The sequence below is a fragment of the Cupressus sempervirens genome, chromosome 10 (assembly GCF_028749045.1).
Source record: "Cupressus sempervirens isolate cs-2001-9-10 chromosome 10, ASM2874904v1, whole genome shotgun sequence".
NCBI classification, from domain to species: domain Eukaryota; kingdom Viridiplantae; phylum Streptophyta; class Pinopsida; order Cupressales; family Cupressaceae; genus Cupressus; species Cupressus sempervirens.
In genome coordinates this window covers 986,740,908-986,755,083 of record NC_143127.1, presented here as the reverse complement: position 1 = coordinate 986,755,083, position 14,176 = coordinate 986,740,908, and the positions used below count along the sequence as shown (strand labels likewise).

The 14,176-nt window shown below is 34.7% G+C and overlaps 1 protein-coding gene across 4 annotated transcripts in view; it reads left to right on the top strand.

Annotated features, from left to right (window-relative positions):
- The window catches only part of PSL4 (calmodulin-binding protein), a 70,486-nt gene extending 57,381 nt beyond the window's left edge, over window positions 1-13,105 (top strand). For all 4 annotated transcript variants that reach the window (XM_089807630.1, XM_089807628.1, XM_089807629.1 and 1 more), the window contains 4 exons: window positions 11,793-11,880; window positions 12,047-12,108; window positions 12,207-12,258; window positions 12,380-13,105. In XM_089807630.1, the coding sequence (XP_089663756.1) occupies window positions 11,793-11,880; window positions 12,047-12,108; window positions 12,207-12,258; window positions 12,380-12,433 (256 nt within the window). In that variant the 3' untranslated portion in view covers window positions 12,434-13,105. The remainder of the gene's footprint in view (window positions 1-11,792; window positions 11,881-12,046; window positions 12,109-12,206; window positions 12,259-12,379) is intronic.
- The last annotated feature ends 1,071 nt before the right edge of the window (window positions 13,106-14,176 follow it).

Below are 14,176 nucleotides of genomic sequence, written 5' to 3'. Positions count from 1 at the left end.
AAATTGTTATTGCATTACAATATTCAGCAATACAATAACATAATATAATCCAATCATAAACACAGCAGTAACGACCAGATCGGATAAACAAAGAACCTGAAATACAGTTGTGAATTTTGTAGGGTATTCACCACTCGATGATGAACTGGGTTATCGTCCAATCCACCAGTATGCTTGAAGGTTTCTGTCTGGAGGTTATAGAAAGAAATCTCGAAGCTTCCTCAATCTCTCCAAGACAATCCCAAAATAAAATTGAATTCAAGCATGCTGAAATGAACAAAGCATTCATCTTTTAATGCCCAACATTGTGATTCAATTTACCTTTCATGTCTCTTTTTCTTTTACTCTTATTTTAAAAAATAACCTTTTCCACTTAGGAGAATAAAAGATCCTTTTTTAATAATAAAGTGACTTAATAACATGTGCCTTAGTTTAAAAGTCACTTTTAATAAACTAGTGAATATTTTGGCATCAAAAGAAATATCCAATTGAACTCAGAAAACAATGTGTGATAGCTTGTCGAAATGCTCTCGGCAAGATGTTCTAAGTCCAATCCTGGAAATGGTCAAAAGACTGAACCCTGTTGACTTTCTAAAAATAGTAAGTAGTTGGAAAACCTGTTGAAACAACTTTGATTGGCCTGCAACTGAAAGTGCCCAAGCGAAAACCCGCACTGATCTCTGTAAAGATCAAGTTAGCTCGCAAGACCATGGTGGAAATAGCTAACGACGCATCAGAAAATAAAGGGCTAGGAAAGGGGACATCACAATCCTCCCTTCCCAAAGGTTGTCCTCAAGCAATCAACCTCTACATGTTGTGACCAATATACTTCGATCCGATGTCAACGTCAAGAAAACTTTATCATCAATCCACTATGCTACTCTGATACAAGAAATATATCCTAAATTGTGAAGCCACTCATCGATACCCCACTGAAATATTGCAACAACTATGCTGATACCAGGATCCCACAATATCACGTTATCACAGCTATCTGGTACGAGGAGATATAAATATCTCAAGGAGCTATCAACACTAGACAACTCTCCATCTGTGGATGATCTTCCATTGAAATGCATACCATCTATCATAACCACCCATCCTAAACTTCTGATGAAAGAATCAAACTGTTCAAAAGTTGAAATCAACACCAAAGGTGTGGAAAGGCTAATGCTAGAGTTGTCAGTCCGAAACGCACCTGGGTACATGGGTATCATGAGCAAGTAAAGGACTGAAAATCCATCCCCTTTGATCAAACTATAACTCTCATCAATCTTCAACCAAGATCTATTCAATTGCTGAAGCATAGAGTCCATCCCAATCATTTGTAAGTCAGAATTTGGAACCATATATAAGCTGATCAAAGAATGAGCAGCAATGCTAACTGAAATCGATCCACCACTCCAATCTTGTGACTAAAACTCATTAGTAGAAACTGCACCTGGGTCCACAATCCTATAATCATTCCCATCCTCATCACGGAAAACAGAAAGGTCTTCCTCATTCAGCTCTAAAAGTGGATTATCAAATGTCCAATCAGCATCCACCTCAAAAACAAGGAATTGTCTCCTAGCTGAATGTGATCCAAAATTCCGTTACTTGGATCTCTTGGGGCAGCCATTGAAGTCGCAAGTCTGTTGAATACTATCAAGTTCCTTAATCACCTCCTGGAAAAATCATGCCTTACTTTAATCTCCTGATCCCTGGATTGATTGGTGGCAACAATCTGATTTTTTGCTTTATGAAGAGCAACCCGTGTATTATCCAAAGCCTCTTGAGCATCCTTAAGCTCCCTGTTGAGCTTATTAACCACATCCTCTTTTTTCCTTAATTGACCAACATATATTTCAGCAACCTTCAAAATAATATCCTTGTCTGAAAGAAAACATAAATGATCTGATTTTATAGATTTAAAGCCTACTCTGACTACCTACGAATCAGCAACAAGAGAATCATCTTCCATTCCCCTTTTCTTCTTTTCCATTTGAGCTTTCCTGTAGAGATCCTTAGTGAAATTGTGAGTGTCATCAGAACACACTGGAGCTGCAACAACAATCTCTTCTGTAACTCTCAGCTGGTTCTTCAAAGCATGGTTCTCATCATTGTCATAGTGAAATACATTTTCTGATTTGGACATCCAAATCATCATCATCTTGAATTGCCATCTTTGATTGGTCTTCTAAATGACTATCTTGTATAAGTGAGTTGCTGCTATAAGAATCACATGATTTATCATATGCTTTAAACTCCCCATTTGATTGACTTGTACGCATAGACAAGGTTGCTGCTACTCTTTCTCACACTATTTCTCATGCCATTAAGTTTCCTAAACTTCTTTAGAAACATCTTAAGAACCCAAGATGCTTTTGCTATCCTCAACAGAATGTTTGTCAATTACAACCTCAAGTCACCAATGTAGAGTTTTGAATATCCCACACCTTTGACAATATTTGAATTCACATCATCAGCAAAATTTGTGTTATTATGTTGGGACAAAACTCTGTGATTCTTATCTTCTTCATTGCTGGTCTCAATTCTTTGGCTGCCTTATCTTCCTTACAATCCCCACAAACATGATCATGTGTTTAAGTGTCTTGGCATGCAAAACATGTCCGTCCTCTTCCCATTTGGTGCTTGTGTATTTTAGGATGTCCTGCAACCTGTAAGCCCACTGATATAAGATCATTTCCAGTCATGTGCTCCTTGAAACTTTCAATTTTATTTTTTATAATTTTTTTTGAGAATTCAACAATTGGGGGTACAGCTTGTTCCTTCCTCCAAATGGTAACAGATCTGATTGCATTTACTTGCATATTCCATCATTTTCCTCAAGGATTAAGGACATCACGGTGTGCATGCAAGCCCTTACATTGTCTGGGTGATGCTTCCTGATTTCAGAAACATTTGAAGATTCAAATCTTTACATTCAAGGTCAATCATAATGGCAAATAATTTGACCTTCGTCATAATTTCTAAGATTTTAACTCTCTTAAGAAAGGCATGGCCTTTATCTTCATGCAACTCCTGAAAGCTCTTTATAATCAATTGTACAATCTCTCAGGACATCATCATTATAGGCTGTTATAGCAGCTGTTATCCATTTAATCTCACTAAGACACGAATTAACTGCAAATCTAACATCTTTATGAGGATGTTCCATAAGCCTTTGCTGGACCACAGTACGCATTAGGGCTGCAAGGCCCAATTAAGAAGCCTCCAATCTGATTGTTCAACTTAAGATAGATATGAATCTAATTATTCTAATTCAGAAAGAACATCATTAAGGAATTTCACAAACTCTAATTGTAAACCAATCACATACAACCAATTCCTATTTTATTTTTCTTTCTGCAAGTATCATAACTGATTATCATTAAATGTGTCATTGAATTCTTTTGAGAACAGATTACTTTTCAGATTCTCCGTTAACGAGTCAAGATGCACTGGCTTTGATACTTACCACTGCAAACATTTGCCTCAATCTTTTTTTCTTCTCAGTTCTGAAAATAACACACATGATTTGTCTTGTTTTCTGAATCTTGACAGAAGTAAGGTTATGTGTTTGGTAGTTTATATTGAACAATCTTGAATCAAATCTCATTAGTATAGGAGGCCAGATCATCAAGAGTGATAGTGAAAACTCTATATTTTAATTTCTGTTAGATAAATTCGGTAATCTGGAATCTCTAACAGCCCCATGACCTCAGAAGTCCTTCCAGCAGATACAATGACAGAATTTAAAACTTCTTGGAATCATTGTTCGAAGTAATAACAGGGATTTGGCTGAACATTATGGACTCTATGGATTCTTTCAGATGTGATTATATGCAAATAATTTTCTATCTCCCAGGTTATTGTTGCTGCATACAATTAATTTCTGGCTTATTCATAAGCTTCTCAATGAATTAGGTGAGAGGGACCAATATTTGAGCGGGGTCCAATAGTCAATCACCCTCTTGTGAATATATTATCCAGTCTTACCACACATTTTTACTATATATTATATATAAATAATCTACAAGTAAATCAAAGAAATTCCAAATGTTGATAAAAAATAGACCAGTACTTGAACACATGAGAACTTATAAATGTTATAGAAAAAATAAATAAATAAGATTAACAAGTGAAATAAATAACTTTTTGTCTCAACTAAGATATCATAGCTATTTATTATATATGCTGGGCCCAAAGAATCTTGTCGTCTCACTTGTAAGATTAAAATTCTAACCCTTCTAATAGCTTCCTGAAAAAATTGAAGTCTACAACTCCAATAAAAATTTGGTGTCAATTAAAAGATCCTCTCCAAAATAGATTATGACAAACATGAGATATAAACTTTAATCAGCTCGAACCATTGTATGTATCCTGTCTTTGAAAAAAAAAAAAAAATTAAAAAAAAGTATATATATATATATATATATATATATATATATATATATATATATATATATATATATATATATATATATATATATATATATATATATATATATATATATATATATATGTAAAGTCAATTCCAATCAAAACATGTTCACACCAAACTATGTATTGCTTTTATTCCTTCTTAATAATCTTTGCTTACATAGTATAATTTTTGGACCATTTATATTTGTGGCTAACCTTAGAAACTTAAATGTACATTGGGAAAATATTTGCCAAGCTTGGGAATATAACAAGGGTCTTCCATATTCAAAATTCCCAACCTTGAATACCATCTGTGATAATCGAGGCATCATACTCTTTTATAATAAAGTTTATTTAATAATTCTGGAACCACTATTGAACATAATACAAATAAGAAATTGAACTCCAAACTTGATTTCCACGGCAATATGAAGGCTTGACTACTTTATAATATTCACCAACCCTTGCAATAGCTCCAGTAGATTATTATAAAGCCCCACCTTATAAGTTCTAGGAATTAATTATTTCTTTTGACCCCTCCGTTTTTGAATTATGAGTTGCAAGACTCAGTTTCTAGGAAGAGGAAGAAATAACATTAAGAGGGACATTGACAATCCATCACAAGCAACCTTGGACGAGGAGGTGAAAAAGTTGATATCAGATTTAGGAGTTTGACATTTCATCAGAAGCAACCTTGGATGAGTAGGCCAGAAGGTTGATATTTGTTTCAAAGAGAGCCACATCATTACGGAGATCTTCTTAATGAGTTCTTTGTGAGGGAGAAGTTCGAGGTGCAATTCGTTATTAACGCATTCTTCTCCGTAAGGGAGAAGTTTGAGGTGAAAGCCCTTGTTTCCAGCCTTTAGGATGAGCCATGGTGGATCCACCCTCTGATATGCTTCATGGTGGTTGACATGTGTGTGAGTCCATGACTTCATTGGTTCAATGATTAGTGGGCCCCTGTGAACATCATTAAGAGGTGATGATCTCTCCATGATGAACACCTATTCATCTTACCATCATATGGAGGTGACAATCTCACAATAATGGTGGCTATCACAATGAGATGATATCTATGAAAATCTATTATGATGGATATCATGAGAGTTCATAAATGTGGACATGTCATGATTGTTGATATCTCTTAAGTAGTGTTTATTGAGTGGTGGATATCACGAGAATTGATATTTATGGATAGCCACAATGAGTTATATTACTGAGATATTTCATGATGGATATTATGTGACGTAATATCCGTGGATAAGCCATGAGCACATATCTTCTCTGGTAGGCATCATGAGACTTGATGCTAGTGCACATACGAGAAACCATATAAGCATGGTGAATATCATATGGTTGATATTCATGAACATGTCATACTCTTGATGATATTGTGAGATAACATCTATTATGGTGGATGTTATTTGATATAGTTGAATATCATGCTGAGGTGATATTCTTCTCAGAATACATTAGCATATTGTATTGTTTATTTGGATAGAAATTATCCTCCCTAGTGAAGAGGGAGTGTTAATGAATTGTAGCTTTGGTTGGATTATTCCTATCAATGAAATCAAATGCACAAGTGGCCTACTATCCTTCTTCTGTATACTACTATGATTATGATTATCAATCATGTATAGATATATCATATATTTATTATTGTATATGTTCATTATTAAATATACATATTTACTTGATTGAGATGGATGTAACAATTATTAATCTTGCTGTTGATATTAATTAATATATTGATTAGTTAGTGATCAGTCATGAGACATGTCCCTATGGGAGACATGTCTCCACACTATTATATATGTAATAATTTCGATCCAAGTATCTTGTTAGTACAAAAATTGATAAGTGCAAAGCAAGATATAGGAGTAACATATCATATAGAATCTACATATACCTCTGGAGAGCAATGATTAAAATTTAAAATTCCTACAACCTATAATCCGATCAAAACCAACACGACTCTTTCCAAGCATTCTTTGCCATTTCCAACTTTTCTATCCCTTCAACTCAACATCTTGTTTTTTTTCAAGGGTTGCTCGATTATCCCTTCAATAACTCTTATTGTCCTTCCAACTATAGATGATGTATTTGTCTCATTTGAGCGCTATGATAAATGAATCTGCATATTTATTCAATTGGTATTATATATTCAATCAGATCACACATCTCATTACACACACACACACACACATATACACATGTGAGAGGTGACTTTTTTGTGAGGAACACCACTCTTCCAAGTGGCTCCAATTAATAGATATTTCTAATATAATATAATTACTATATTATCATATATAACAATTATATAATATTAGTTCTAACTTCTAATATACTATATTATAATACTACAATATAATTTTACTATCTCACAATAATGATATAAATATAATCACAACCTTTGTAAAATCTATGTCGGCTTATGGATGCTGACCGTAGCTACAATAAAATCAACACTCCATCTTAACTAGGGAAGAATCCTCCTTATCATTTACATGTTAAATCACCTTATTGTGGTGGTTGACCACAATAGCTACATATATATGTGAAAACAAAATATTACCTCCTATGATATCAATCATTATGACTCATCCATAGATATTACTTTACTTGATATCCACCATTATGGCTTATAGATATCTCCATATGTAATATCCACCAATATGGCTTATACATAGATATTACTTCATGAGATGTCTACCCCTATTGCTATCTGTGGATATCACTTTACATGATATCCATCATTGTGGCTTACAAATATCTCCACAATTAATTTCCACCATTATGACTATCCATAAATAGTACTCCATGAGATGTCAACCATCATTGTGAGATTGCCACTGTTATGTGCTAGATATGGAAGTAATATTATTACTGTAACTATGTATTGATGTCATGTAACTTGTTTTATTAAGAACAAAGGAGCAGTATAAAGAACGATACCATAGCAAACACACGACACATTCAAATGGCAGAATGTTACTTTCTTAATTGTACCAAAGTCTTACATTAACATATGTACCAACATTCACCACCCTTTCACTTGTTCTAGATTCCATTCAAACAAACTCGACATGGTTGTGTCTCCAACTGTCACCAACTAATGACACAACTGACACCCCTTCAAAATGATATTTTGTTATTAACTAACAAAAGTCTTATTTAACTATTTTTGGCATAATTGTCGCCTACAATCACCTCACAATGATGGTAAGATGCATAAGTGTCCATCATTGTGAGATCATTACCTTGCAATAATATTTGCTATGGCTCATCCAGAGGGTGAACACACACGTACAAGAAGGCCACCACAAAGTCTCTCACATAGTGTTGTCATGGTGTCACATACGTGACATCCACCACAAACCATATCAGAGGTTGGTAATAAGGGGTTACACCTCATGTCTCTCTCAAAGAGAAATGCACTACGAGGGATAATACCTCAATTTCTACATCTCAGAGAAACAGACTATGAGGGTTGACACCTCAATTTCTTCGTCTTAGAGAAATGCACAGGGCTGACACCTCAATTTCTCCGACCCAGAGAAAAGCACTATGAGGGCTGACACCTCAATTTCTCCATCTTAGGTAAATGCACTAAGATGACTGACACCTCAATTTTCCCGTCTCAGAGAAATGCACTACGACGGTCAACACCTCAATCTTCTGTCTTAGTGAAAATTGTATACAAGGGATTACACCCCAAACCTCTCCCTCATAGAGAAGAAATTATTAAGAAGACTCTTCGAAATAGATATCAACCTTTTGACCTCCTCATCCAAGGTTGCTTTTAATGAAATGCTTAACTCCCTCTAAATCTGATATCAATCTTTGACCTTCTCGTCCAGTGTTGCTTGTGATGGAATTTCAGAGTCCCTCTTAATATTAATTCTTCCTCTTCATAGAAACTGATCTAGATGTGCCATCAACTCTGCCTCATGGTAGCAAGTTGTGTCTTCATTCTTTAGCTTGCATGACTTTTACATCGGATGCATCAAGTTCTTCTCTTGAATGCTCCTCAATCCAACAAGTATTCATCTATCTAGGATTATCATGACCTCGGTGTTTGCATAAAGATTTTCCAGCCTACACATATGGAACTTCATTTCATGAATCATAGTCCTCTGACTGCTATAGTTTCTTGATTAGTAGAGAAAACATTTTGACATGGTCTACTCCCTCTGAACCAAAATGACCAAGATCCTTGGAAGTCAACTGATCCAGACCCTCTAGCTGCTACGTCTGACATGGAAGCATACTCTTCTCACATGGTTCCAATCACAGAAGATATCTTGCTCCAAGTAATCAGGTCTGAAATATCTCTAAACTATGTTAGAACCAAATGTAATTCCATTCATATGTAACTTCACAATTTAGGATGCTGCCTCTGGTATTTGTTAGAGTATGAAGGTCTGAGTAGTAACTGAACTCTGTTACATTACTTGAACTCTGTTGCGTTACATCCATATGTAACTTCAGTCCTCCAATTCTTAACAAATTGCACCTCTTGAGACTTGTACTCTAACTAGTAATGATTGTTCACTCATAATATAATGCCGATTGACTGAGCCAATCAGATATATAATTATCGTTGTGCCTTTATAACTAAATCAATTATTTTCAAAAAAGGTAAAAACACTAATTTAATTAATTTAAGTATTCACACTTAATTTCCGAAGTGTCTAGTTAGTTCAATATCTTCAATCATTAGACAGCAACAGTCATCACTCTAATGGCCAATTACCGAGCTTGAATAAAATGTTTAACCAAATCTGTGGTTCCACTTTATCAATATTGAATTATGTTCTCACGGCAGAACTCCTATATTGCTAAGTTGATAGTGTTATCTAGAAGTGGTCAATAAATGGTTCCCATGCCAAAGTTTCTTTTTCAACGTCCCAAAAAAAAGAAAAATTTCTCATGATGACTCCAATATTCGAGTATTATTATGATCTTACAGGAATTAGCCGATATGCCTCAGATACTTCATATGAAACATCATTATATTAAATAGTAAATACTCCAAACTTTAAATAGTTGCCAATGATTCAACACTCATGTCATGAAGAATTAAACTGTACTTGCAGAAACTGAAAGTTTATTTCCTCCAATGCAAGAGATACAGGTTTTGTCTAGACATGCATTACAGTACTGTGTCCACCAAAATGTTTGAACAAAACTCACGAAGACAGATGTCTTCATTGTTAACAGGGTCACCATGAGTTTCCTACGCATGTCACTGTACTCATATTTTGTTGATATGTTAATATACTGTCACTGTTCCATCATATTCATGTCGCTTTATTTCTTGGTGAGGGTGGCCAGCCCATTACATTTGTTGTCTTTATAGTCTTCATTATTATTTTATTGCTGCCGCCTTAATGAAGCTGCCATTATTTTATACATACACATACAATAACAAAGAAGTTTACCAAAAGATTTTTTTTCTTGCCGACGCATGTATTGCCATGTCAAATCCAAAACAGATATATATCAGTATCTCTATTTTAATGATTTATCAACATCTTCCATGTTAAGTTGCTCTTGATTCATTGTTATATTCATAATATGGTTTGACTTGGGAAGCAGAGAAACTCAGGTCAAGCTTTAACCGTTGTCTTCCAATTTAGTGTTGATAATTGATGTGTGAATTTGTTGTTGCCGCATAGTCATCTTTACCACTGTATAAAGTCCTGCAGACCTCTTATATTTATATTGCTTCTTTCAAATGTAATTGCTGTTTAGTAGAACCGTTTCAACGACTTCAGTCAATTGCTGCTCTTAATTATTGTTTATATAGTATATCATTTATTGCTGTGTATTATCTTTAAGCCGCTGATCTCTCATGTACAATGAAACCAAAAAATAATCTCTGCAATAAAGATAATATAAATTGCTGTATTTTATGTTCCACTGCTTTCTTCTATGTAGGTTGATGCATTTAATGTAACATTCTTTTGCAAGTGGCCCTATTGTATTTTACCATTTCCAGCTGTACATCAATATTACTATTTTATTTTCAAGAGATACCATATACTCACAGCACCCATATGCTACACTCAGAGAAATGACTAGTTCCCTGGCTGGCCTAAAGGTGCAATTCAACAAGATGAAATAAACAAGAAATCTGTTCCCACAAACCTGTCTGTCTTGAAAATACTTTCAGCTTCGTTTGATACTTATGCATTCATCAATGTCTACTGCACTGAATGCTGATCTTCATAAAATATTCTTTTTGTATTATAACACATTGCTTGGTCTCCTAAGATTTCTGGTGTCTTGTTAATTTTGCTGCCATATATACTTGCAGCAGCTGGTCATTGTTTATTTGATCAATGGCCAAACACAATTCTCTCTGGATTGATCTGCTCTGATACCATGTTGTTTTTCCAGGGTTGCTTGAGTATCCACAGGCAATAACTTTTATTGCCCTCCCAACCACAGATGATATATTTGTCTCCCCCGAGCACTGTGATATATTAATCTGCATATTTATTCAAGTATTATATATTCATTGTTCAATGAGATCACATACCTCATTATATATGTGTGTGTGAGAGAGAGAGAGGTGACATTTTACGAAGGGACATTGCTCCTCTAAGTGGTACCACTTAATATATTATTAATATAATATAATAATTATTATGTAATAATATAATAATATTATTATATAATAATCTAAATATAATAACAAGTTTGTGAAATCTGCCGGCTTGTGGATTCCGACCACAACTACAATAAAACCAACACATCTCACATGCTTGAGCTTTGTCATTTTACTTTGCTCTGTCTGTTCAAGATTTTATTCTCACTTCTTTTATATCCCACTCTCTTTGCAAAACATCGAAATAGAAAACTAAAATGAACACTTGTTTGTTTTGAACTCTTCTGATAACCATGCGTTTAGTTTGCTAGATAGCCATGGGTCTCTCTTTGTACCCACAATCCCCCTTCCCATCCCACATCTTTAATCTAACTCAACTCTCTGATAGTAACTATTATATATATTGTACTTTTATTATAGTGGACATTTTATCTTTGGTTTACTAATGTTCATATTCTGCTTTTTTTTATCTCTCTAGGATAATTTTTGTTTTTATTTTTTTACTAATCTAATTTTATTATTATCTTATTCAGCACATCATATGTTGTAAAATAATAAATTATTTATCTACAAGCTCTTATTATGTGTTGATTTATATGTCCTTCTTGGCATCTCATTTAGCTAACATGCAATCTTATCATTTTGTGTCACTATCTTGATGATGGATGATAGAGTGAGGTCAAATTGCTGATGAATGTGAGTATGCAGTTTTGAACAACTTCTTTTGATTATTTAGTTTGAAACATTCTCTGATTAACCTTTTCAGACGTTGGAGTGGATTCAAAGATTCATATAAAATCATGGAGTTCTCAAATGGTGATCGGTGTTGGAATGGTCCAGATAGAAGTCTGAAGGTAAGGTTTTTTCCTTTGACATTACTATCCTGTGCATCTAAGCCCCCCACTTTTCTTTTGAAAAAGTAACTTGTTCTCAAGCAAGTGTAGTGACACAACTGATTGATTGTAAATCAATGGATGAGATTTCTTTGTGTTATAATCATCAGTTCATGTTCGGTTACAGATCAGGCTCAAATGTGGTTTGAAGAATGAGCTTATTGATGTTGATGAGCCAAGTCGATGCGAGTGAGAATTTTGAAATCTTGATTTTGTATTTTCTCTATTTGCTTAGTTTAGAGTCTGATGTCTGGTTTGTTCTGTTATTTTTTCCTTTTAACGTGCAGGTATGTCGCAAGCCTCTTAACTCCAGCTGTGTGTCTAGAAGAAAGAATAAAGGTTAGTGGTTTGATTCAGAGGGGATTTCAGACTTAAAACATTGTTTAAAATGTATTCTGAAAGCTGGACCCTAATTTTATATAGGAAAAGGTTCTGCTTCTAAAATCTATTACCATGGCAGGATCTTCAAAAACGTCTGGATTCATTAAACCAGGAGATTCATGATGAACTATAAGATGACATGCTGATGTCTTTGCAATCATGGATTAAAGCATCAACGGTTGACATGATATGAGAGAGATTCATCTCCGTAGACTTTCCTTTTCTGAAAGCAGTGAAAGGTGTAATTGCTCCTGAAAATTTTGCTGCAGAGTATTTTTTAAATACTGTAGATTAAGCCCACAATAATGTTTTTGGAAAAATTAGGCTGCAATTCTTTTGTGGACTATGGTGATAGAAACAAGGTGTTGCAACTTACTGGGCTGGTTATGGAAGTTATATTAGCCTTTGGAGCATTAAACCCACAATAACGTTTTTGGAAAAATTAGGCTGCAATTCTTTTGTGGACTATGGTGATAGAAACAAGTTGTTGCAACTTACTGGGCTGGTTATGGAAGTTATATTAGCCTGTGGAGCCCCTTTCTGAAATGAAGCAGTCAGTTAGCTGGTAGCCGTAGCATTCTATCTGTGTAGAATAGAAGTCTATCTAAATGCTTGGCTGTTGACTATAAGAAAATGCTGGCCTCGCATGCATAGTGATATAAGTACATCTTCTCAATTGAGTCAGCTTTTTGGCATTCTCACATAATTTCTTTGATTGTCATTTGGTAGGAATCATCTATGGAGTGACATGTTCCATTTGCCACAAAATAAGGGGATTTTATGGAATGGAAACATTTTTGTAGTACACATTTAGTAATTTTGTTCCTTAATGTAATGTTTCCTGGTAAGGTTGGACGTGATTATTTCATATTTAATTCAAACTTAACATTAATATAACAATAATTCTAAATATCCAGTCATATTACTATTTGGCTATAGGATGGAAGCTGTAGGGAACCCAACAACAGATTCCTTCAAAGTTTACAGGTCTAAGTCTGTATCCCGAAGACTTACAGACCATTGACCCCTACCCTCTTGTGCGATAAGATCCATTTGCTTAGGTTTATAAAAGCCCCTCCTTGACAACATCACACACTTACCTCCATAATGCTTGGATGCTTTTTGCCTTTCCTTTGGGGATTCTATTCAATGGCACAAGATCCTTTATGACAGACAATCCTTCTTGTCAGGCCCTCTATGGCTGCAGTGCTATGAGTGGAAATGGATTCAACATGGCAAAATCTTTAAGTCTTTTGGGAATTTTCTTTTCAAGCTTCCCCTGTGGAGCTGTGGAATGTTATCGACACGGATTGAGAAGAAATTGGACTAGTGGATCACCAAGCCTTTCTCCCTTACTAGAGTTTCAAATTTGTTCTAAAGTGTTGGTTGCTATGCATGTCTACTATTCCTTGTGTTGTTCCCCTTTCAAAGCTTCATACCTCAAGCTTGAGTGTCTCCTAAGGCATTTCCTCCGGGCATCATGACTTTCATAGAGTTGTGTGAATTTTTGTTGTTTGCCCAAAGAATTTGGTGGTCTTGGACTACTTTCCACTCACAAACAAGGGGTTAGCCTCTGTGCTAAGTGGGTCATTAGGGCTCACTAGCGATGAGGCAGGGAAAATCTTGTGACATTGTATATTTTCAGGTAATAAAACTATTAAGGGTTAGGTATAATATAAAATGTTATATGATTTTACATAAATATCATTTGTCAATGTATATGGTCTAATTGATTTTAAAATTGTAAAATATGGTTAAAACTATCAAATTATAAAAATACTCATTCAACTCTAGTATCACTAGTTCTATGGTCAATCGGTACAACATTGCAATTAAAGAGCCCAACAATAAAAGATACTATCAATTAATTCATGAA